Raw genomic sequence first — 22,039 nt, 5'->3', positions numbered from 1 at the left:
TTCTAGTTATAGCCTAATGTTAGCTAGCTAGGTAACATAGAACCTAGTTGGTTAGCTTTAGCCACCTGTAGATTCATACAGGATAGTAACGTTATGAGTTGGGATTATGGTTCATTGTTTAGCTAGCTAGCTACATGTCTAAACAAAAGACTCCACTATGCAAGTAACCATTTCCCTGTACCGTTTATACCTTCTGCAGGTGACAAATAAAACGTGATTTTAATTTATATAGTGTGTTTACCAGAGATGGTAATGTGACAAACAACATGACCTGCACCAAAGTCCAATTGTGGCTATATCCAGGAAAGCCAAAATTCCAAAAGCTGGGCCTAAAATAGCGTAGAGATCATACAAAAGATCTTGCTGTGAGGCTTACGTGGATGATGTTAAAAATATTTTTTTTGGTCTGACGTGATTAATAAGGAGCATCCAGACGCTGCACTTGATGAATTTATGAAATTCCTTCTTCCAAGTATTGATAAACATGCACATGTTAAGAAACTGACTGTTAGAACTGTTAAGGCTCAATGGATTGATGAGGAATTGAAAAACTGTATGGTTGAAAGAGATGGGGCAAAAGGAGTGGCTAATAAGTCTGGCTGCACATTTGACTGGCTTACTACAAATTGAGAAATGATGTGACTAAACTCAACAAAAATAATAAGAAACTGTATTATGAAGCCAAGATCAATAATATAAAGAATGACGGGAAAAAAACTTGAGTACTTTTAATGAAATTATGGGCAGAAAGACAAATTCAACTCATCAAACCATTTTGATGTTGCCAATTATTTTAACGATTATTTCATTGGCAAAGTGGGCAAACTTAGGCAACAAATGGCAACAACGAACAGTGAGCCATCATCCTCATGCATAGAAATAAAAAAAACAATGAAAGAAAAGTTAAGTATGGTAAATGTGGGGCAATTACTGCTATCGATCAACAATGACAAACCTCCTGGCATTGACAGCTACTGAAAATGGTAGCTGACTCTGTAGCCCGTCGTATCCGTCATAGCTTAAATCTGAGCCTAGAGAAAAGTCTTTGTCAACAGGCCTGGAGGGAAGCCAAAGTCATTCCGTTATCCAAGAGTGGTAAAGAGGCCTTTACTGGTTCTAACAACATACCTATCAGCTTGCAACCAGATCTTAGCAAACTGTACAATCCTACTTCTCTGTAAACAAATGAACAACATACTTTCAGCATGCTTATAGAGAAGGGCACTCAACATGTACTGCACTGACACAAATTAATGATGATTGGTTGAAAGAAATTGATAACAAGAAGATTGTGGGAAATGCACTGCTAGATTTCAGTGCAGCCTTTGATATTATTGACGATAATCAGTTGTTGCGAAAACATACACTACCGTTCAAAAGTTTGGGGTCACATAGAAATGTCCTTGTTTCTGAAAGAAAAGCAAATTTGTTTTCCATTAAAATAACATCAAATTGGTCAGAAATACAGTGTAGACATTGTTAACCTCTTGCTTCTACTTGGGACGCTTGCGTCCCAACTAGAGCTCTGGAAATGCAAATGCGCTACGCTAAATGCTAATAGTATTAGTTAAAACTCAAAAGTTCATTAAAATACACATGCAGGGTATCAAATTAAAGCTACACTCGTTGTGAATCCAGGCAACAAGTCAGATTTTTAAAATGCTTTTCGGCGACAGCATGAGAAGCTATTATCTGATAGCATGCACCAATACACTACAACACAAAAGCACAGCAGGGGACGTAAACAAAATAATTAGCATTTCGGCGTTACACAAACCGCACAATAAAATAGAAAACAGTCATTACCTTTCAATTCAATTCAATTCAATTCAAGGGCTTTATTGGCATGGGAAACATGTGTTAACATTGCCAAAGCAAGTGAGGTAGACAACATACAAAGTGAATATATAAGGTGAAAAACAACAAAAATGAACAGTAAACATTACACATACAGAAGTTTCAAAACAGTAAAGACATTACAAATGTCATATTATATATATATATATATATATATATATATATATATATATATATATATACAATGTACAAATAGTTAAAGGACACAAGATAAAATAAATAAGCATAAATATGGGTTGTATTTACAATGGTGTTTGTTCTTCACTGGTTGCCCTTTTCTCGTGGCAACAGGTCACAAATCTTGCTGCTGTGATGGCACACTGTGGAATTTCACCCAGTAGATATGGGAGTTTTTCAAAATTGGATTTGTTTTCGAATTCTTTGTGGATCTGTGTAATCTGATGGAAATATGTCTCTCTAATATGGTCATACATTGGGCAGGAGGTTAGGAAGTGCAGCTCAGTTTCCACCTCATTTTGTGGGCAGTGAGCACATAGCCTGTCTTCTCTTGAGAGCCATGTCTGCCTACGGCGGCCTTTCTCAATAGCAAGGCTATGCTCACTGAGTCTGTACATAGTCAAAGCTTTTCTTAATTTTGGGTCAGTCACAGTGGTCAGGTATTCTGCCGCTGTGTACTCTCTGTTTAGGGCCAAATAGCATTCTAGTTTGCTCTGTTTTTTGGTTAATTCTTTCCAATGTGTTAAGTAATTATCTTTTTGTTTTCTCATGATTTGGTTGGGTCTAATTGTGCTGTTGTCCTGGGGCTCTGTAGGGTGTGTTTGTGTTTGTGAACAGAGCCCCAGGACCAGCTTGCTTAGGGACTCTTCTCCAGGTTCATCTCTCTGTAGGTGATGGCTTTGTTATGGAAGGTTTGTGAATCGCTTCCTTTTAGGTGGTTGTAGAATTTAATGGCTCTTTTCTGGATTTCGATAATTAGTGGGTATCGGCCTAATTCTGCTCTGCATGCATTATTTGGTGTTTTACGTTGTACACGGAGGATATTTTTGCAGAATTCTGCGTGCAGAGTCTCAATTTGGTGTTTGTCCCATTTTGTGAAGTCTTGGTTGGTGAGCGGACCCCAGACCTCACAACCATAAAGGGCAATGGGCTCTATGACTGATTCAAGTATTTTTAGCCAAATCCTAATTGGTATGTTGAAATTTATGTTTCTTTTGATGGCATAGAATGCCCTTCTTGCCTTGTCTCTCAGATCGTTCACAGCTTTGTGGAAGTTACCTGTGGCACTGATGTTTAGGCCAAGGTATGTATAGTTTTTTGTGTGCTCTAGGGCAACAGTGTCTAGATGGAATTTGTATTTGTGGTCCTGGTGACTGGACCTTTTTTGGAACACCATTATTTTGGTCTTACTGAGATTTACTGTCAGGGCCCAGGTCTGACAGAATCTGTGCATAAGATCTAGGTGCTGCTGTAGGCCCTCCTTGGTTGGTGACAGAAGCACCAGATCATCAGCAAACAGCAGACATTTGACTTGGATTCTAGCAGGGGAGGCCGGGTGCTGCAGACTTTTCTAGTGCCCGCGCCAATTCGTTGATATATATGTTGAAGAGGGTGGGGCTTAAGCTGCATCCCTGTCTAACCCCACGACCCTGTGTGAAGAAATGTGTTTTTTGCCAATTTTAACCGCACACTTGTTGTTTGTGTACATGGATTTTATAATGTCGTATGTTTTACCCCCAACACCACTTTCCATCAGTTTGTATAGCAGACCCTCATGCCAGATTGAGTCGAAGGCTTTTTTGAAATCAACAAAGCATGAGAAGACTTTGCCTTTGTTTTGGTTTGTTTGGTTGTCAATTAGGGTGTGCAGGGTGAATACATGGTCTGTTGTACGGTAATTTGGTAAAAAGCCAATTTGACATTTGCTCAGTACATTGTTTTCATTGAGGAAATGTACGAGTCTGCTGTTAATAATAATGCAGAGGATTTTCCCAAGGTTACTGTTGACACATATTCCACGGTAGTTATTGGGGTCAAATTTGTCTCCACTTTTGTGGATTGGGGTGATCAGTCCTTGGTTCCAAATATCACCATATTCTTTGTTGGCACTCCTAGATGTCCCATAAACACTATTGGGTCTTTATTTCGATTAAATCGGGCCATATAAAGCCAAGATATCGTTATATGTAGACTGTGTGATAAACGAAAAAAAACAGCGATTTCACAACGTAACGTCATTTTTTAAAATTCAAAAAGTAGACGATAAACTTTCACAAAACACTTCGAAATACGTTTGTAATGCTACTTTAGGTATTAGTAAACGTTAATAAGCGATAAAAATCATCCTTAGGCGATGTAAAAATCATTAGCTGTCGTCTTGGAAAAAATTTCAGGAGAGAGCTCTTCCAGAATGATCTGGGCGGAGACTGGAGGTAAGTGGTGCCCCTGTTTCGGTTCAACCAAGAATCAAAGATGATTCAATTCACAAGACTCTAGACAACATGGGGATGCTGTGGGAGTTGAATGCTCGGTCTTATCTAATTCGGCTCACTGTTAACAATTGCTGGAAGTGGCGCAAGGATATTTATTTCCATTTTCTGTGATCAGGTTTTCCTGCGCTTTCCGATGTAACGCACGTTATGTTATAGCCACAGTCGTGATTTAACCAGTTTTAAAAACGTCCGAGGGTTTCCTATCCACACATTCTAACCATATGAACGTACTATATTCCTGGCATGAGTAGCAGGGCGCTGAAATGTTGCGCGATTTTTAACAAAATGTTCAAAAAAGTAGAGGGTAGGAGCAACTAGTTAATGTTGTAAATGACTATTGTAGCTGGAAACGGCAGATTTTTAAAATGGAATATCTACAGAGGCCCATTATCAGCAACCATCACTCCTGTGTTCCAATGGCACGTTGTGTTAGCTAATCCAAGTTTATAATTTTAAAAAGCTAATTGATCATTAGAGAACCCTTTTGTAATTATGTTAGCATAGCTGAAAACTGTTATTCTGATTAAAGAAGCAATAAAATTGGCCTTCTTTAGACTAGTTGACTATCTGGAGCATCAGCATTTGTGGATTCGATTAGACTCAAAATGGCTCAGTCTATTCTTGTTCTGAGCAATGAAGGCTATTCCATGCGAGAAATTGCCAAGAAACTGAAGATCTCGTACAACGCTGTGTACTACTCCCTTCACAGAACAGCGCAAACTGTCTCTAACAAGAATAGAAAGAGGAGTGGGAGGCCCCGGTGCACAACTGAGCAAAAGGACAAGTACATTAGAGTGTGTAGTTCGAGAAACAGAACCCTCACAAGTCCTCAACTGGCAGCTTCTTTAAATAGTACCCGCAAAACACCAGTCTCAACGTCAACAGTGAAGAGGCGTCTCCGGGATGCTGGCCTTCTAGGCAGAGTTGCAAAGAAAAAGCCATCTCAGACTGGCCAATAAAAATACAAGATTAAGATTGGCAAAAGAACAGACACTGGGCAGAGGAAGATTGGAAAAAAAGCGTTACGGACGGACAAATCTAAGTTCGTGGTGTTTGGTATCACAAAGAAGAACATTGAGACCCTGAAAAAATAAAAAGATGCTGGAGGAGTGCTTGACGCCATCTGTCAAACATGGTGGAGGCAATGTGATGGTCTGGAGGAGCTTTGGTAGTGGTAAAGTTCGAGTTTTGTAAAGGGTAAAAGGGATCTTGAAGAAGGAAGGCTATCACTCCATTTTGCAACGCCATGCCATACCCTGAGGACGGTGCTTAATTGGAGCCAATTTACTTAATTGGAGCCAAAAACAATCATTATTTATGCATTTCATGCATGTTTTCATGGAAAACAAGGACATTTCTAAGTGACCCCAAACTGAACGGTAGTGTATGTGTTATGGCTTTTCAACCTCAGCTCTGAATCCATGATATGGCAATCTAATTTAATGGAAGCTTCTCTAATGTCAAACATGTAAAGTGTGGTGTACCGCAGGGCCGCTCTCTAGGCCCTCTACTCTTTTCTATTTTTACCAATGAACTGTCACTGGCATTAAACGAAGCATGTGTGTCCATGTATGCTGATGATTCAATCATATACGCATCAGTAAACCACAGCTAATGAAGTCACTGCAACCCTTAAAAAGAGTTGCAGTCTGTTTTGGAATGGGTGGCCAGTAATAAACTGGTCCTGAACATCTCTAAAACTAAGAGCATTGTATTTGGTACAAACCATTTCCTATGTTCTAGACCTCAGCTGAATCTGGTAATGAATGGTGTTGCTTTTGAACAAGTTGAGGAGACTAAAATACTTGGTGTTACCTTAGATTGTAAACTGTCATGGACAAAACATATATATTCACTGATTGTAAAGATGGGGAGGTCTGTCAGTATTTAAGAGATGCTCTGCTTTTTTGACACCATACTCCAAAAAGCAAGTCCTGCAGGCTGTAGTTTTGTCTTATCTTGATTATTGTCCAGTCGTGTGGTTGAGTGCTGCAAGGAAAGATCTAGTTAAGCTGCAGCTTTCCCAGAACAGAGCGGCATGTCTTGCTCTTCATTGTAATCAGAGGTTAATATTAATACTACATGATAGTCTCCAAGAGTTGACGAGAAACTGACTGCATCACTTCTCCTTTTTATAAGAAACATTGTGTTAAATTCAACATTGTTTGCATAGTCAACTTACACACTTACCCCACCAGACATGCCACCAGGGGTCTTTTCACAGTCCCCAAATCCAGAACAAATTCAAGAAAGCATAAAGTATTATATAGAGCCATTACTGCACGGAACACCCATCTCAACAGCAAACCTGGTTGAAAAAAACAGATAAAACAACACCTCACAGCACAACGCCTCTCACCTATTTCACTTAGATAGCTTGTGTGTATGTATTGATATGTAGGCTGTGTGTGCCTTTTTAAATTGATGCAGTTCTGTCCTTGTCTATGAAAGTTCTGTATTATATCATGTTTCATGTTTTGTGGGGACACCAGGAAGAGTAGCTGCTGCTTTTGTAACAGCTAATGGGGATCCTCAGAAAAATATTATTTTAAATAATGATCTTGTTGTGAGTTTATTTTCCTGTTATAATGAATAGAAATTAGCTAAAGTTAAGATGTTGTCAGCTATGGTCATTATTTGAACTGGCTAGCCAGCTACCTTAACATTAGCAAGCAAGCTAGAAACTTACCAAAAAAATGGTTTAGAAAGTTGCTTTTAGTTGCCTGGTTTGCTAGATTGACATATACTAAATACATTTTGAAACGCATGGGTTTACTGATGTTATGCTATTTGGACCACCAAGCTGCGGATGTCATGTAGCCTGTCGTTTTTGTGTTTATACTTTTTCATAAAGACAAATTTGATTGCGGACAACAATAGAATGTTCAAATCAAATCAAATCAAATTTTATTTGTCACATACACATGGTTAGCAGATGTTAATGCGAGTGTAGCGAAATGCTTGTGCTTCTAGTTCCGACAATGCAGTGATAACCAACAAGTAATCTAACTAACAATTCCAAAACTACTGTCTTATACACAGTGTAAGGGGATAAGGAATATGTACATAAGGATATATGAATGAGTGATGGTACAGAGCAGCATACAGTAGATGGTATCGAGTACAGTATATACATATGAGATGAGTATGTAGACAAAGTAAACAAAGTGGCATAGTTAAAGTGGCTAGTGACATAAGAATGCAGTCGATGATCTAGAGTACAGTATATACATATGCATATGAGATGAATAGTGTAGGGTAAGTAACATTATATAAGGTAGCATTGTTTAAAGTGGCTAGTGATATATTTACATCATTTCCCATCAATTCCCATTATTAAAGTGGCTGGAGTTGGGTCAGTGTCAATGACAGTGTGTTGGCAGCAGCCACTCAATGTTAGTGATTGCTGTTTAACAGTCTGATGGCCTTGAGATAGAAGCTGTTTTTCAGTCTCTCGGTCCCAGCTTTGATGCACCTGTACTGACCTCGCCTTCTGGATGATAGCGGGGTGAACAGGCAGTGGTTCGGGTGGTTGATGTCCTTGATGATCTTTATGGCCTTCCTGTAACATCGGGTGGTGTAGGTGTCCTGGAGGGCAGGTAGTTTGCCCCCGGTGATGCGTTGTGCAGACCTCACTTCATGATGTCATGGACTGTATACAGACATGCCGATAGACGTTGTATAAAGCAGCCTTTAGTCTTGAAATGGTTGGTTGTTTAGTACACTACCTTACTCTCTGTTTAGCACATTGCCTTACATGTGAATACTTAAAGATGTGGGGCTAAGGCTTAAGAGGGTGTGAACGATGTTGAATGGGTGTGGACAAAGAACAATGATATACCATGTTTTAGCTCTGCGTCTCTACTTTTATCCAATGTAAAAAACACCAACTGAAATTTTGCTACACAAGACCGAATTGAGCCGGTCGGTCCTATTTTCCATATGCACAAAATACCTATTTCTCTCAAATTTTGTACACAAATGTGTTTTTCCATCCCTGTTAGTGAGCATTTCTCTTTTGCCAAGATAATCCATCCACCTGACAGGTGTGGCATATCAAGAAGGTGATTAAACAGCATTGTCATTACACAGGTGCACCTTGTGCTGGGGACAATAAAAGGCCACTAAAATGTGTAGTTGTCACACAACACGTCACAGATGTATCAATTTTTGAAGGAGGATGCAATTGGCATGCTTGACTAGAGGAACATCCACCAGAGCTGTTTCCAAAATTGGAATGTTAATTTCTCTACCATAAGCCGCCTCCGTCGTCATCTTAGAAAATGTGGCAGTACTTCCAACCAGCCTCACACCACGTGTATGGCGTTGTGTTGGTTACCTGTTTAATGATGTCAACAATGTGAACAGAGTGCCCCATGGTGGGGGAGGGGTTATGGTATGGGCAGGCATAAACTATGGACAACAAACACAATTGCATGTTATCGATGGCAATTTGAATGCAAAGAGATATTGTGATGAGATCTTGAAGCCAATTGGCCATTCATCCTCCACCGTCACCTCATGTTTCAGCATGATAATGCACGGCCCCATGTCGCAAGAATCTGTACACAATTCCTGGAAGCTGAAAATGTCCCAGTTCTCTTATGGCCTGCATACTCACCAGACATGTCACATATTGAGCATGTTTGGGATGCTCTGGATTTGTGTGTATGACAGCGTGTTCCAGTTTTTGCCAATATCCAGCAACATTGCACTGCCATTGAAGAGTGGGACAGCATTCCACAGTCCACAATCAACAGCCTGACCAACTCTGTATCGAAGGAGAGGTGTTGCGCTGCATGAGGCAAATGGTGGTCACATCAGATACTGACTGGATTACTGATCCACACCCCTACCTTTTTTTTTAAGGTATCCGTGACCAACAGATGCATATCCGTGTTCCTAGTCATGTGAACTCCATAGATTAGGGCCTAATAAATTTATTTGAATTGACTGATTTCCTTATATGAACTGTAACTCAATAAAATCTTGGAAATTGTTGCATGTTAAGTTTATATTTTTGTTCAGTATACTTTGCCAACAGGTACAGTAGGCTACACACCAGTGTTTGAGCTCATTATAGAATATTTAATTATTTAATTCCCTTCATCAGAACATCAGGGTGTCAGCAACAATCATGCATGTCAGTTCAGTGCACACAGCGTAACAGAGAAAATAATATATTTGAGAATACATTTATTTGGGAATTTATTTCGTAGAACAGACATGCTTCTGTATTAGGCTATACTGTATCATCTCCAAACCAGCCACCAGAGATTTTTTGTTGCAATCTACATGGATCTCAAAAATGACCTCTCCAGAATCCAATGACAGAGAACTGCAAAGTCACTGAGATATCTTTTTCTAGCCACGGTAGCCAAAATAATGGGCAACTGGGCATTTTTATACATGACCCTAAGCAAAATGAGATGTTAATTGCTTAATTAACTCAGGAACCACTACTTTGATTAAATGAGGGATACAATGACAAAAAATCCCAATGAAATATATTAAACCCCACTTTGCAACACAACAAAATGTGAAAAAAATCCCAGGGGGATGAATATCAAATCCAATCAAATGTTATTTGTCACGTGCCGAATACAACAGGTGTTTACTTACACACCCTTAACTGCATTGTTGGTTAAGAAAGTAGTTACTAAAATAAACTGAAGTAAAAATAATTAATTCATTTAAGGGCATACAGTAGCACTTAGTGTAATCTCTGAAAACACTGTCTGCAGTATGTGTGTAATCCCATAGCTGCTTAAAATGAGAATAAGGCAGGAAGTATAAACCTCTTGTTTCCTTACAATGACATCACAGATTAGGAGAAAAGATAGGCGAGGTGTGGGGATGGATAGAGGGATATGTGCCTGGGTAGCAACAGTTTGTGTGTGTGTGTGTGCACAAAAGGAGTACGCTCTAAGGTGGGTAGGGAGATACTGCTGGCCCTGTAATGTGAACGCAGAGGAGGAATCAGCCCCCTGCCGCCAGTGAAATGACCCACCCCTGGAGGCCATGCTCTAAAAAGGGGGCTGCCCGGCTTTCTCTAGCCCAGGAGACAGGCCCCTGCCTGGGATGTGTCTGGGGAGAGGCAGGGGGGCGCCTGGGTCTCACACAGACTCCATTACTAACTCATTTCACTCACCTGGGGGGGTGGGGGAGGACGACGACATCAAATCACACACATATAGAAGATGAGGCAAAGGAGGGAGATACAAAGTGAGAGAGGAGGGATGGAGAGTAGAGGGAGAGAGTCAGAATCACTGAGCAGTGAAGAAATACTTTCGCAAGCACACACGCACACACTCTCACTCTCTATATTCCAATCAGAGGGGACCGGTGCCACTGTGCACATCATACGTTGTTCAGCTCCTGCTAACACAAACAGCTCCATGGGTACCCACAATCTATCAGTGTGGGGGCAAGCCTCTCTGATCAAATGAGAAATATACTCTGAAACAGCCAAGAAGTGAATGGGGGATGAGAGGAAAGGGGGGTACGTTACTCTCTTTGTACCCTAAAACACATCTCTATGCCTCCTCGCTGAAACCGTTTCCTTTGTCACAGTCTGAAGGATGAAAAGCCTTCATCTTCACCCACACACACACACAGGAGGATGACAGACCTTCCTATTCTCCATTGGGCCCTACAGACCCCAAGGGAGGCCTGTCTGTCACATTTGGTTGGAACCAATGTTCCTTCTAAGCTGCGTCCGTGCAGCTCTCTGGGACTGCCGAGCAGAAATATCAACCCACAGAGAGAAGCACGAGATTGAACTTCACTCAACTTTCGAGAACAGTGGTCACCAACCGGTCGATCTCCAAAGCATTCCTAGTCGATCGCAAAACATTTCTGAACAAACCCTAAACAATAAAGCCTTTCCTTCCATTTAAAAAAAATGTATTTGTCATTGTCACACCTGCTCCTGCTCCCAATCCCCCTCCCTGGCACTCGAAGGCGCCAGGCTCCCCAGCATTACGCACACCTGCCTTATCCTGGCACGTGCATCAGCGATTATTGGACTCACCTGGACTCAATCACCTGGGTCATTACCTCCCCTATATCTGTCTGTTCCCAAGCTCTGTTCCCTGCTTCAGGATTAATGTCCGTTTGTCTTTGCATACGGTCTCTGTCCTGTTTGATGTCTGTTCCATATTAAATGTTCTACTCCCCGTACCCGCTTCTCATCTCCAGCGTCGGTCATTACAGTCATGGGCTGTTGGCAGTAGGTGCACCCTTGTGCGCCGGGTAGGCAAACTGTTGCCATTTTGAACCATTTCATGTGGAATGAAGGTAAACTCTGCCTTCCCGGCGGGCCCAGAGATAAAATCAAGTGCACTATAGGCCTAACTCTGACCAATCGGATAGCTCAGATTACCGTGTCTGCAGTAACGTAGCAGGCATAAGAAATCTACAGCAAAGTTAATACTGTGAGATTTCAACATGTTTAAAACCATGACTAGAGAGAGACAGTCTACAAATACAGCAAAGTGCTGCTGTTTTTTTCTTACTCAGCACTGTCAACACTTTGTATTCAACACCTTTATAAGCCATACATTTCTATGGCCTGAACAACAATGCATTATCATTGTTATCATTGCTAGAGTAGTTTTTAATTGGTTAATGTTGCATAGGCGTACATTTTTTAAGTCATGTTGGCTTGCATTTTGACTCAGAAAGTGATTTTGACTCAGAAAAGGTTGGTGACCACTGTCCTAGAGTTTTCCCTGTTAACACTATTCACATTTCCCTTTACTGTGGCAATTGTGGTCGAATCAACACAATATTAGCCACTTTCAATGCAACACAATGAAACAAAATTAACTATGCAAGAGATGTTGTTGTAGGTAGAACACAGAGTAGGATTTTATTGCATTGACACGCACTACTCAGTCCGTACTCTACACAGACCGGTGAGGCATAAACAATTGAGAGCTGCAGTAGGCCTATATGCAAATAGAACATTGCCATATATGTATCAGTGTCATTTACTTTGAACTGGACTGTGTTCACAGCATGAGCGGTTCTGAGTAGATGCGCTTGTTTTGAGATCAAAGCGAGGTGCATGTAGCCACGTGCACACATTTTGTTCATATCCTTTGCTAGCTAGTGAGTTCTTTCTTAAATTTATAATACATTTTCTAAAAAACACTTCTTATTATGGGGTATTGTGAGTAGATTAATGAGTCAGGTAAACAGCTTTTTATTTTATTTTAAAGGGGCAGTGTTGTATTTTGAGACAGCTTATTCAAGCCTAAGTAGACAATAGGCAGAGGAGAGCATAATTTGTCTGATTCTCTGTAATATTGGTATGGGAATAATAATGCATTTTATTTTGTAAAGTGGTTTCTTGCATTAAAACAACAACATTTTCAGTCACCTACTTGTTAGAAGGACAAGTGGATAAACAGGTTCATGTCAAACCCTGCATGTTTTTTCCCCAAAAGTCTCATGGAATGCAGGCCTACATTGAACACCACACATTTGCAGCTACTGTAGACTGAATGATTGAAATAATCTAGTAGCTATTCTATGTTAAAATGTTATAGGATGCATTTTTTCAGCAGACCTACAATTCCTGTGTGTGTGTGTGTTCCTGGATGTGTTTAACTATACTTGTGGGGACCAGAACAAACATTTTACCAACTGGGGAGATTCTATTAATCCCCACTTGTTACGGATTTCCTCTTAGTCTGAGGAGAAGGATCGGAACAAAGTGCAGCATGGTAAGTGTTCATGATGATTTTTAATTCAAACTCAGAACACTAAACAGAAAATAACAACGTGAATTTACAAAACCGAAACAGTACTGTGTGGCCAAAACACTCACACGGAAACAAACACCCACAAACCAAAAGTGAAACCCAGGCTACCTAAGTATGATTCTCAATCAGAGACAACTAACGACACCTGCCTCTGATTGAGAACCATACTAGGCCGAACTCAAAAACCAACATAGAAAAACAAACATAGACTGCCCACCCCAACTCACACCCTGACCATACTAAAACAAATAACAAAATAACAGAACTATGGTCAGAACGTGACATCACTAGAATTAGGTTTAGGGTTAGTTTTAGGGTTAGGGGTTAAGCAAAAAAGTATTTAGTCAGCCACCAATTGTGCAAGTTCTCCCACAGGCCTCTCCCAAAGATGAGAGGCCTGTAATTTTCATCACAAAATCCAGAAAATCACATTGTAGTATTTTTAATGAATTTATTTGCAAATTATGGTAGAAAATAAGTATTTGGTCACCTACAAACAAGCAAGATTTCTGTCTCTCACAGACCTGTAACTTCTTCTTTAAGAGGCTCCTCTGTCCTCCACTCGTTACCTGTATTAATGGCACCTGTTTGAACTTGTTATCAGTATAAAAGACACCTGTCCACAACCTCAAACAGTCACACTCCAAACTCCACTATGGCCAAGACTAAAGAGCTGTCAAAGGACACCAGAAACAAAATTGTAGACCTGCACCAGGCTGGGAAGCCTGAATCTGCAATAGGTAAGCAGCTTGGTTTGAAGAAATCAACTGTGGGAGCAATTATTAGGAAATGGAAGACATACAAGACCACTGATAATCTCCCTCGATCTGGGGCTCCACGCAAGATCTCACCCCGTGGGGTCAAAATGATCACAAGAACGGTGAGCAAAATCCCAGAACCACACGGGGGGACCTAGTAAATGACCTGCAGAGGGCTGGGACCAAAGTAACAAAGCCTAACATCAGTAACACACTACGCCGCCAGGAACTCAAATCCTGCAGTGCCAGACGTGTCCCCCTGCTTAAGCCAGTACATGTCCAGGCCCGTCTGAAGTTTGCTAGAGAGCATTTGGATGATCCAGAAGATGATTGGGAGAATTTCATCTGACCATATTTGGTAAAAACTCAACTCGTCGTGTTTGGAGGACAAAGAATGCTGAGTTGCATCCAAAGAACACCATACCTACTGTGAAGCATGGGGGTGGAAACATCATGCTTTGGGGCTGTTTTTCTGCAAAGGGACCAGGACGACTGATCCGTGTCAAGGAAAGAATGAATGGGGCCATGTATCGTGAGATTTTGAGTGAAAATCTCCTTCCATCAGCAAGGGCATTGAAGATGAAACGTGGCTGGGTCTTTCAGCATGACAATGATCCCAAACACACCGCCCGGGCAACGAAGGAGTGGCTTCGTAAGAAGCATTTCAAGATCCTGGAGTGGCCTAGCCAGTCTCCAGATCTCAACCCCATAGGAAATCTTTGGAGGGAGTTGATAGTCCGTGTTGCCCAGCAACAGCCCCAAAACATCACTGCTCTAGAGGAGATCTGCATGGAGGAATGGGACAAAATACCAGCAACAGTGTGTGAAAACCTTGTGACCTCTGTCATTGCCAACAAAGGGTATATAACAAAGTATTGAGATAAACTTTTGTTATTGACCAAATACTTATTTTCCACCATAATTTGCAAATAAATTCATAAAAAATCCTACAATGTGATTTTCTGGATTTTCTTTCTTCTCATTTTGTCTGTCATAGTTGAAGTATACCTATGATGAAAATTACAGGCCTCTCATCTTTTTAAGTGGGAGAACTTGCACAATTGGTGGCTGACTAAATACTTTTTTGCCCCACTGTAATTATACAAGACTGTGTGTGTATGTAGTCGCAGCAGCTCCGGGGGCTTAGATAAGGATTGATGTGTCCCCTAGAGAACTCTATCCAATAAGAAGAGGAGGAACACCCTGCCTTAGGTTATCTGCTTGTCTACTGCGCACGCACGCACACACACCAGAGCCACTCCACAGGAAAAAAGATCTACTTTAGAGGAAATGCAATTACAACAAATAACACTACTCCCTTTTCTGATTACAACATCTTGGACTGTGTTCTTCCGCAGCATTTTCAAACTATAGAGGGCTAGTTAATTACAATGGGAGTGTACTCATAAAGCCTCTCAGAGTAAGAGTGCTTGGACAGGTTCCCCCTGTCCATTGTAATCTTATTCATTATGATCTAAAAGGCTAAAATGATCCTAGATCAGCACTCCCAATCTGAGACGCTTGATGATAGTCATCATCTGAAACGAGGCTGCACACTGGGCTCAATTTTTTCCAGTTATTTGTCGTTTCTCATATTTGTTGTTTGTTTGTATGACTCCTTTAGAGTGAGTTCTGGAGGCCTTTTATAAAAAGTTAAAAACAGAGAGAGATAAAAGATAAACACAAGTAGTAATTAAAATAATTTCAGGGCTGAATTTCACACCAAAAAATGGGTGTTCGTTAGTGAGCATTCTGGGAGAAGTTGTTGCCTGGGAGCGATCTCAGCATGATCTCTTCTATACACATCTGTAGGAGAGAGGGAACGGATGGAGGAGGAAGAGAGAGACAGAACATTTGTTTGTGCACGCGTTCATCTGTGTGTGTGTGTGTGTGTGTGTGTGTGTGTGTGTGTGTGTGTGTGTGTACATGCACCCCATCATGACACTGCTGGCTCTCCCTACAATCAGATACAGAAGCTGGTTACACATCTATTGATGTCAATCACTGACAAACCCAGCAACAGTACATTTTACACCATTTAGCAGGACGCTCTTATCCAGAGCGACTTACAGGAGCAATTAGGGTTAAGTGCTTACGGGCACACCTAGTTGGCTTGGGGGGGGTTCAAACCAGTGACCTTTCAATTACTGGCCCAATGCTCTTAACCGCTAGGCTACTTGCCACCCCAGGTATAGCAAGCACCCGTCAGTGAGGCTGCTTTACTCGGTCACAGACATCACGCTAGAGAAATCAAATCAAATTTTATTTGTCACATACACATGGTTAGCAGATGTTAGTGCGAGTGTAGCGAAATGCTTGTGCTTCTAGTTCCGACAATGCAGTAATAACCAACAAGTAATCTAGCTAACAATTCCAAAACTACCACCTTATAGACACAAGTGTAAGGGGATAAAGAATATGTACATAAAGATATGAATGAGTGATGGTACAGAGCGGCATAGGCAAGATACAGTAGATGGTATTGAGTGCAGTATATACATATGAGATGAGTATGTGAACAAAGTGGCATAGTTAAAGTGGCTAGTGATACATGTATTACATAAGGATGCAGTAGATGATATAGAGTACAGTATATACGTATACATATGAGATGAATAATGTATAATGTAAACATTATATTAGGTAGCATTGTTTCAAGTGGCTAGTGATATATTTTATATCATTTCCCATCAATTCCCATTATTAAAGTGGCTGGAGTTGAGTCAGTGTGTTGGCAGCAGCCACTCAATGTTAGTGGTGGCTGTTTAACAGTCTGATGGCCTTGAGATAGAAGCTGTTTTTAAGTCTCTCGGTCCCAGCTTTGATGCACCTGTACTGACCTCGCCTTCTGGATGATATCGGGGTGAACAGGCAGTGGCTCGGGTGGTTGCTGTCCTTGATGATCTTTATGGCCTTCCTGTGACATCGGGTGGTGTAGGTGTCCTGGAGGGCAGGTAGTTTGCCCCCGGTGATGCGTTGTGCAGACCTCACTACCATCTGGGGAGCCTTACGGTTGTGGGCGGAGCAGTTGCCGTACCAGGCTGTGATACAGCCCGGCAGGATGCTCTCGATTGTGCATCTGTAGAAGTTTGTGAGTGCTTTTGGTGACAAGTCAAATTTCTTCAGCGTCCTGAGGTTGAAGAGGCGCTGCTGCTCCTTCTTCACGATGCTGTCTGTGTGGGTGGACCAATTCAGTTTGTCTGTGATGTGTATGCAGAGGAACTTAACTTACTACCCTCTCCACTACTGTTCCATCGATGTGGATAGGGGGGTGTTCCCTCTGCTGTTTCCTGAAGTCCACAATCATCTCCTTAGTTTTGTTGACGTTGAGTGTGAGGTTATTTTCCTGACACCACACTCCGAGGGCCCTCACCTCCTCCCTGTAGGCCGTCTCGTCGTTGTTGGTAATCAAGCCTACCACTGTTGTGTCGTCCGCAAACTTGATGATTGAGTTGGAGGCGTGCGTGGCCACGCAGTCGTGGGTGAACAGGGAGTACAGGAGAGGGCTCAGAACGCACCCTTGTGGGGCCCCAGTGTTGAGGATCAGCGGGGTGGAGATGTTGTTGCCTACCCTCACCACCTGGGGGCGGCCCGTCAGGAAGTCCAGTACCCAGTTGCACAGGGCGGGGTCGAGACCCAGGGTCTCGAGCTTGATGACGAGCTTGGAGGGCACTATGGTGTTAAATGCCGAGCTGTAGTCGATGAACAGCATTCTCACATAGGTATTCCTCTTGTCCAGATGGGTTAGGGCTGTGTGCAGTGTGGTTGAGATTGCATCGTCTGTGGACCTATTTGGGCGGTAAGCAAATTGGAGTAGGTCTAGGGTGTCAGGTAGGGTGGAGGTGATATGGTCCTTGACTAGTCTCTCAAAGCACTTCATGATGACGGATTTGAGTGCTACGGGGCGGTAGTCGTTTAGCTCAGTTACCTTAGCTTTCTTGGGAACAGGAACAATGGTGGCCCTCTTGAAGCATGTGGGAACAACAGACTGGGATAGGGATTGATTGAATATGTCCATAAACACACCAGCCAGCTGGTCTGCGCATGCTCTGAGGGCGCGGCTGGGGATGCCGTCTGGGCCTGCAGCCTTGCGAGGGTTGACACGTTTAAATGTTTTCCTCACGTCGGCTGCAGTGAAGGAGAGTCCGTATGTTTTAGTTGCGGGCAGTGTCAGTGGCACTGTATTGTCCTCAAAGCGGGCAAAAAAGTTATTTAGTCTGCCTGGGAGCAAGACATCCTGGTCCGTGACGGTGCTGGTTTTCTTTTTGTAATCCGTGATTGACTGTAGACCCTGCCACATACCTCTTGTGTCTGAGTTGTTGAATTGAGTTTCTACTTTGTCTCTATACTGACGCTTAGCTTGTTTGATTGCCTTGCGGAGGGAATAGTTACACTGTGTGTATTCGGTCATGTTTCCAGTCACCTTGCCCTGATTAAAAGCAGTGGTTCGCGCTTTCAGTTTCACGCGAATGCTGCCATCAATCCACGGTTTCTGGTTTGGGAATGTTTTAATCGTTGCTATGGGAACATTATATTATTGCAGCAAGGACATAGCTAGTCATCTGAAACAGACTTCGTAGCTGATCGGATGTCACTTCCTGTCAACAGATCTAACACAGACGTGTCACTTACTGGCAGCATTAAGCTAGTTCACCAGTCTAAAATCTTAAAGTAAAACGTTGTATAGAACACAAACTCCCCTCACCCAACCTGGCAATGCCGACACGTTGTTTACCTTACAGGGCCGTGGCTCCAATGCTATTTCCATCTAGTGGGCCAGACAGAGGGCTGTGTGTGTGTTTGTCTGGTACAAAGCTGGTGCAGGAGGTTTAAACGGGCTTCACTAGGACACGTGCCTGATTGAGTCCTTGTCTACTCCCATTATTAAATTACACACACACACACACACACACACACACACACACACACACACACGTGAATGGAGCTTCCAGTGTTACCCGGGCATTACGTAACGGAAAGCTTCTGAACGCAGCTCGCTAACTTTGAAACACAACGGGAATCCTGCGATTAGTTCATTAGAATGTTAATTACAGCTATTCAGCAGAATGGAACTACTGTAAACAGAAAATCTGAGTTAAGGAGAAAGGAGAGAGAGAGGAAGGAGGAAAGAAGGGGGGAATAGGAGCAAGAGAAAACAGAACAACTGAGTTTCTGGAACTTTGGCCTTGATATTTTTCAAAAACTATATTGGTTGAACCGTATTGGTTTTCCACAAGGGCACAATATATGCTGAGATACAGTTTGTGATGCAGCACCTTGTAATTAATTACATGGTTGTATTAGCTCATTCATGGGGGCACAGTATACGTTGAGGTACCGTTTATGATGTAGCGCCGTATCGTACTGTGGTTCAGTCAGAGGGTACTGTGCTGTTTGGTCCCAGGTGCAGTTGAGGTCTTTGTGGATTACCTTAGGCTTAGCTCTTCTGCCGTGATCTCAGCTCCGATACCATTACACACTACCTAACAAATATCATCCCTCTAATAGAGTACCCCAGTATGAGTCATAATACCTAGAGGTCAAACAGGGAAATGGTTCCAATCATTTTTCCACTATTAATTTTCCCCATGGGGTATTTTAGAAACTGTGTTTTGATAACCATATAAATCTCTCTCGAAAAAGGGGCCTTTTATTAATATATTCGCCTGTATTTACCCCCCCCAAAATTAAATGCTAATTAGCTGCTAATGTGGCTATCATAAAGAACCACAAATGCCATGATCTGGAAGAGACTGCTGAATTGAGGCAAAGGTAAGACTCTCTGGATTAACTATCTAATGTTAGCTAAATGTGGTAATGAATAAATAGGCTACATTTCTTTAAATGGACAATTCTGTGAACTGTCTTTGGCGAGTTTTAAATTGACACAATATCTGTTAACAAAGGTATCAGCTACAGATGATATGCAGGAGCTTGCAGGGATTTGTAGTTTTGCATGTCGTCTACTTTGATGCTAATTAGCATTTTCAAAGCTGAGAGTAAAGAGATCCGAATATATTGATAAAAGGCACCTTGCCCTAGAGAGATTTACTAGGTTATCAAAACAACACGCCAGGGTAAGCCTATATACGAAACAGCCCTTATTTTAAGTGTTTCTAAAGTCCCCTATGGGAAAAATGAAAGCTGGAAAAACGATTGAAACCATTTCCCTGTTTGACCGCTAGATTTTATGGGTATTATGACACCTCCACTGTGGGGCTCTATCCCTTTCCCTCTTTCTTTACATTTGTCCCACCCCCTCTTCTCCCCCTGTCCTTTATCTGGCTACACTGCATTGCTTTCTGTATCTGTCATTTTTCTGTTTAAACTATATAGCTGTCTGCTATATCTCTATATCTACTTCTGAATACTGTATCTTACTCCAACACCTCAATCCATCAGTCTCTCTCCCCCCCATATCTATCTCTCCTCCCTCCCTCATCTGGCTCTCTGTATCTGACCCATAGTGCCCACAGTGTATGACCCTATATCAGAGATTAAAAGGGGATAGAATATTTAACGGGGCTTCCTGATTTTGCCGACACAGATGCATAATCTCTTGTTGCTATGGCGCAAGGGAGCCGTGGCAGTGATGTCAGAGGGCCCACGGGCATTCCGGAATGTGATAGGACGATGGCGACAGAGATACACAGAGGAAGAGCTGACCCTAATCACACATTTACACACACTCTATAGAGAGACATGAAAAAACATATACATTGCACGTGCACATACACGTTACAGAGAGACATAAACCATGTACACAAACACACAGTAGCGGTGCGTGGGTAAAATCACTGGGGAAGTCAAGCCAGGGGGAAGAAAGGCGGTGGACAATCAAAAGCCGCATTACAACCATGGTCAATCAAGTTGATGTTTCCGACATTTTCAGACTAGTAAACAAATATCGATTTAGAACACTGGTCAGCCTCATGCGAATTTAAAGAAAATTACGAAACACAGAGAGATGAAAGAAAAAGTATTTCATACTTTTATCTTTGTACATTTTTTTGGGCTGCCATGCTTACTTTGGCATCCACGAATAAACGCCACTGCATACACACACACTCCCTCCCTCTCCTGACCTGAGCCCCTTGTTTCAACTAGAGTGCAGAGATCAGATATGCTAACACACACACACACACAATCCACTGGCTGCTCAGCTGTCACAGGGCATGGCATTCTTCACATCCCTTCACCCAACCTGCACACTTCAATTCCCCTCTCCTTCGCCTCTGTCCATCCCTTATTCCCTTCTCTCCACTATGTCACCTTCCTCATTTACTAAACAGAACCCGCCTTCATTCTCTATTCCATACACATTCCCTTCAGCCTTATCTGTACATCACCTCTCTGTATCGCTCCCTCAATCGCTTTCTCCCCCCTGCTGGCCCACCTCTGTGTGAGCAATTTTACTCTCAGAGACTAAGAAAGAGGGCTGTGAGGGTCATGGAATTTTGGATGACGGTTATTAGTCAGGCAAAAAACGACAGCGGTCACCGTAATAGCCGTAAAAAAAACAAAAAAAACATTTTGCCCTCTCCTTCGCTCCTGACTGCATGTGCTGCCATTGAAATCGAAAGAACAGAACGTCCCCATTCAAGTCAATGATGGCATACTGGGTGGACTAAAAGCAGGAAGTAAAAGCAGAAAGTGTACCCATCAATATGTGCTGTGGTTTGTTGATTCAACTCAGTTGACATAAAAAAATACATCCCATTGCATGAGCCACATGAGTTTGAATGAACAGTCTACATTACCATGGAAATGATTGCATCACAATACCAGGCAGCCATACTCTGAGTTAGAGCCATATAGAGTTGATATTCACATAATAATAATAAGGAATTCCCCTCAACCACACCCACAAATTGGGGAAAACAAACATTCTTTCCAATTGACCTCCATTGTAAAAGAGCCAACTTCGTTGTAAATTGTTTGTTATACAGAAACATGCCTAAAAGCTGCTGTGTGGTTCAATGTACATGTAAACAAGTCTAAAATTCTGACCTACGGTTCACAATGCTCCCACGTAGGGGAATAGAGCCTGCGAGAAGAGCTCTGTGGCTTCAGGCTATTCGATGTGGGAGAGTGGGAAATGTGGGCACCCGGTGTCTGTGGAAAACATTTCATCACAGGTAAGATATTTTACACCGTCATGAAAAGGGGATACAATATTACATTTTCTATGAAGTGAGCAAGC

The 22,039-nt window shown here is 42.0% G+C and overlaps 1 protein-coding gene across 5 annotated transcripts in view; it reads right to left on the bottom strand.

The window, feature by feature from the left end:
• efcab11 (EF-hand calcium binding domain 11) overlaps window positions 1-22,039 on the bottom strand; it is a 79,186-nt gene that overhangs the window by 5,522 nt on the left and 51,625 nt on the right. Inside the window, exon 7 of one of the 5 annotated variants that reach the window (XM_029687514.2) lies at window positions 13,041-15,642. The exons of the other annotated variants lie outside the window; for them this stretch is intronic. Coding sequence (XP_029543374.1) covers window positions 15,633-15,642 — 10 coding nt within the window. The 3' untranslated portion in view covers window positions 13,041-15,632. Of the gene's footprint in view, window positions 1-13,040; window positions 15,643-22,039 lie in introns of those variants that run through there. 5 annotated transcript variants of the gene reach the window in all.

The sequence above is a fragment of the Oncorhynchus nerka genome, linkage group LG18 (genome assembly GCF_034236695.1).
Source record: "Oncorhynchus nerka isolate Pitt River linkage group LG18, Oner_Uvic_2.0, whole genome shotgun sequence".
NCBI classification, from domain to species: Eukaryota; Metazoa; Chordata; class Actinopteri; order Salmoniformes; family Salmonidae; genus Oncorhynchus; species Oncorhynchus nerka.
This window is presented reverse-complemented; position numbering and strand designations above follow the sequence as displayed.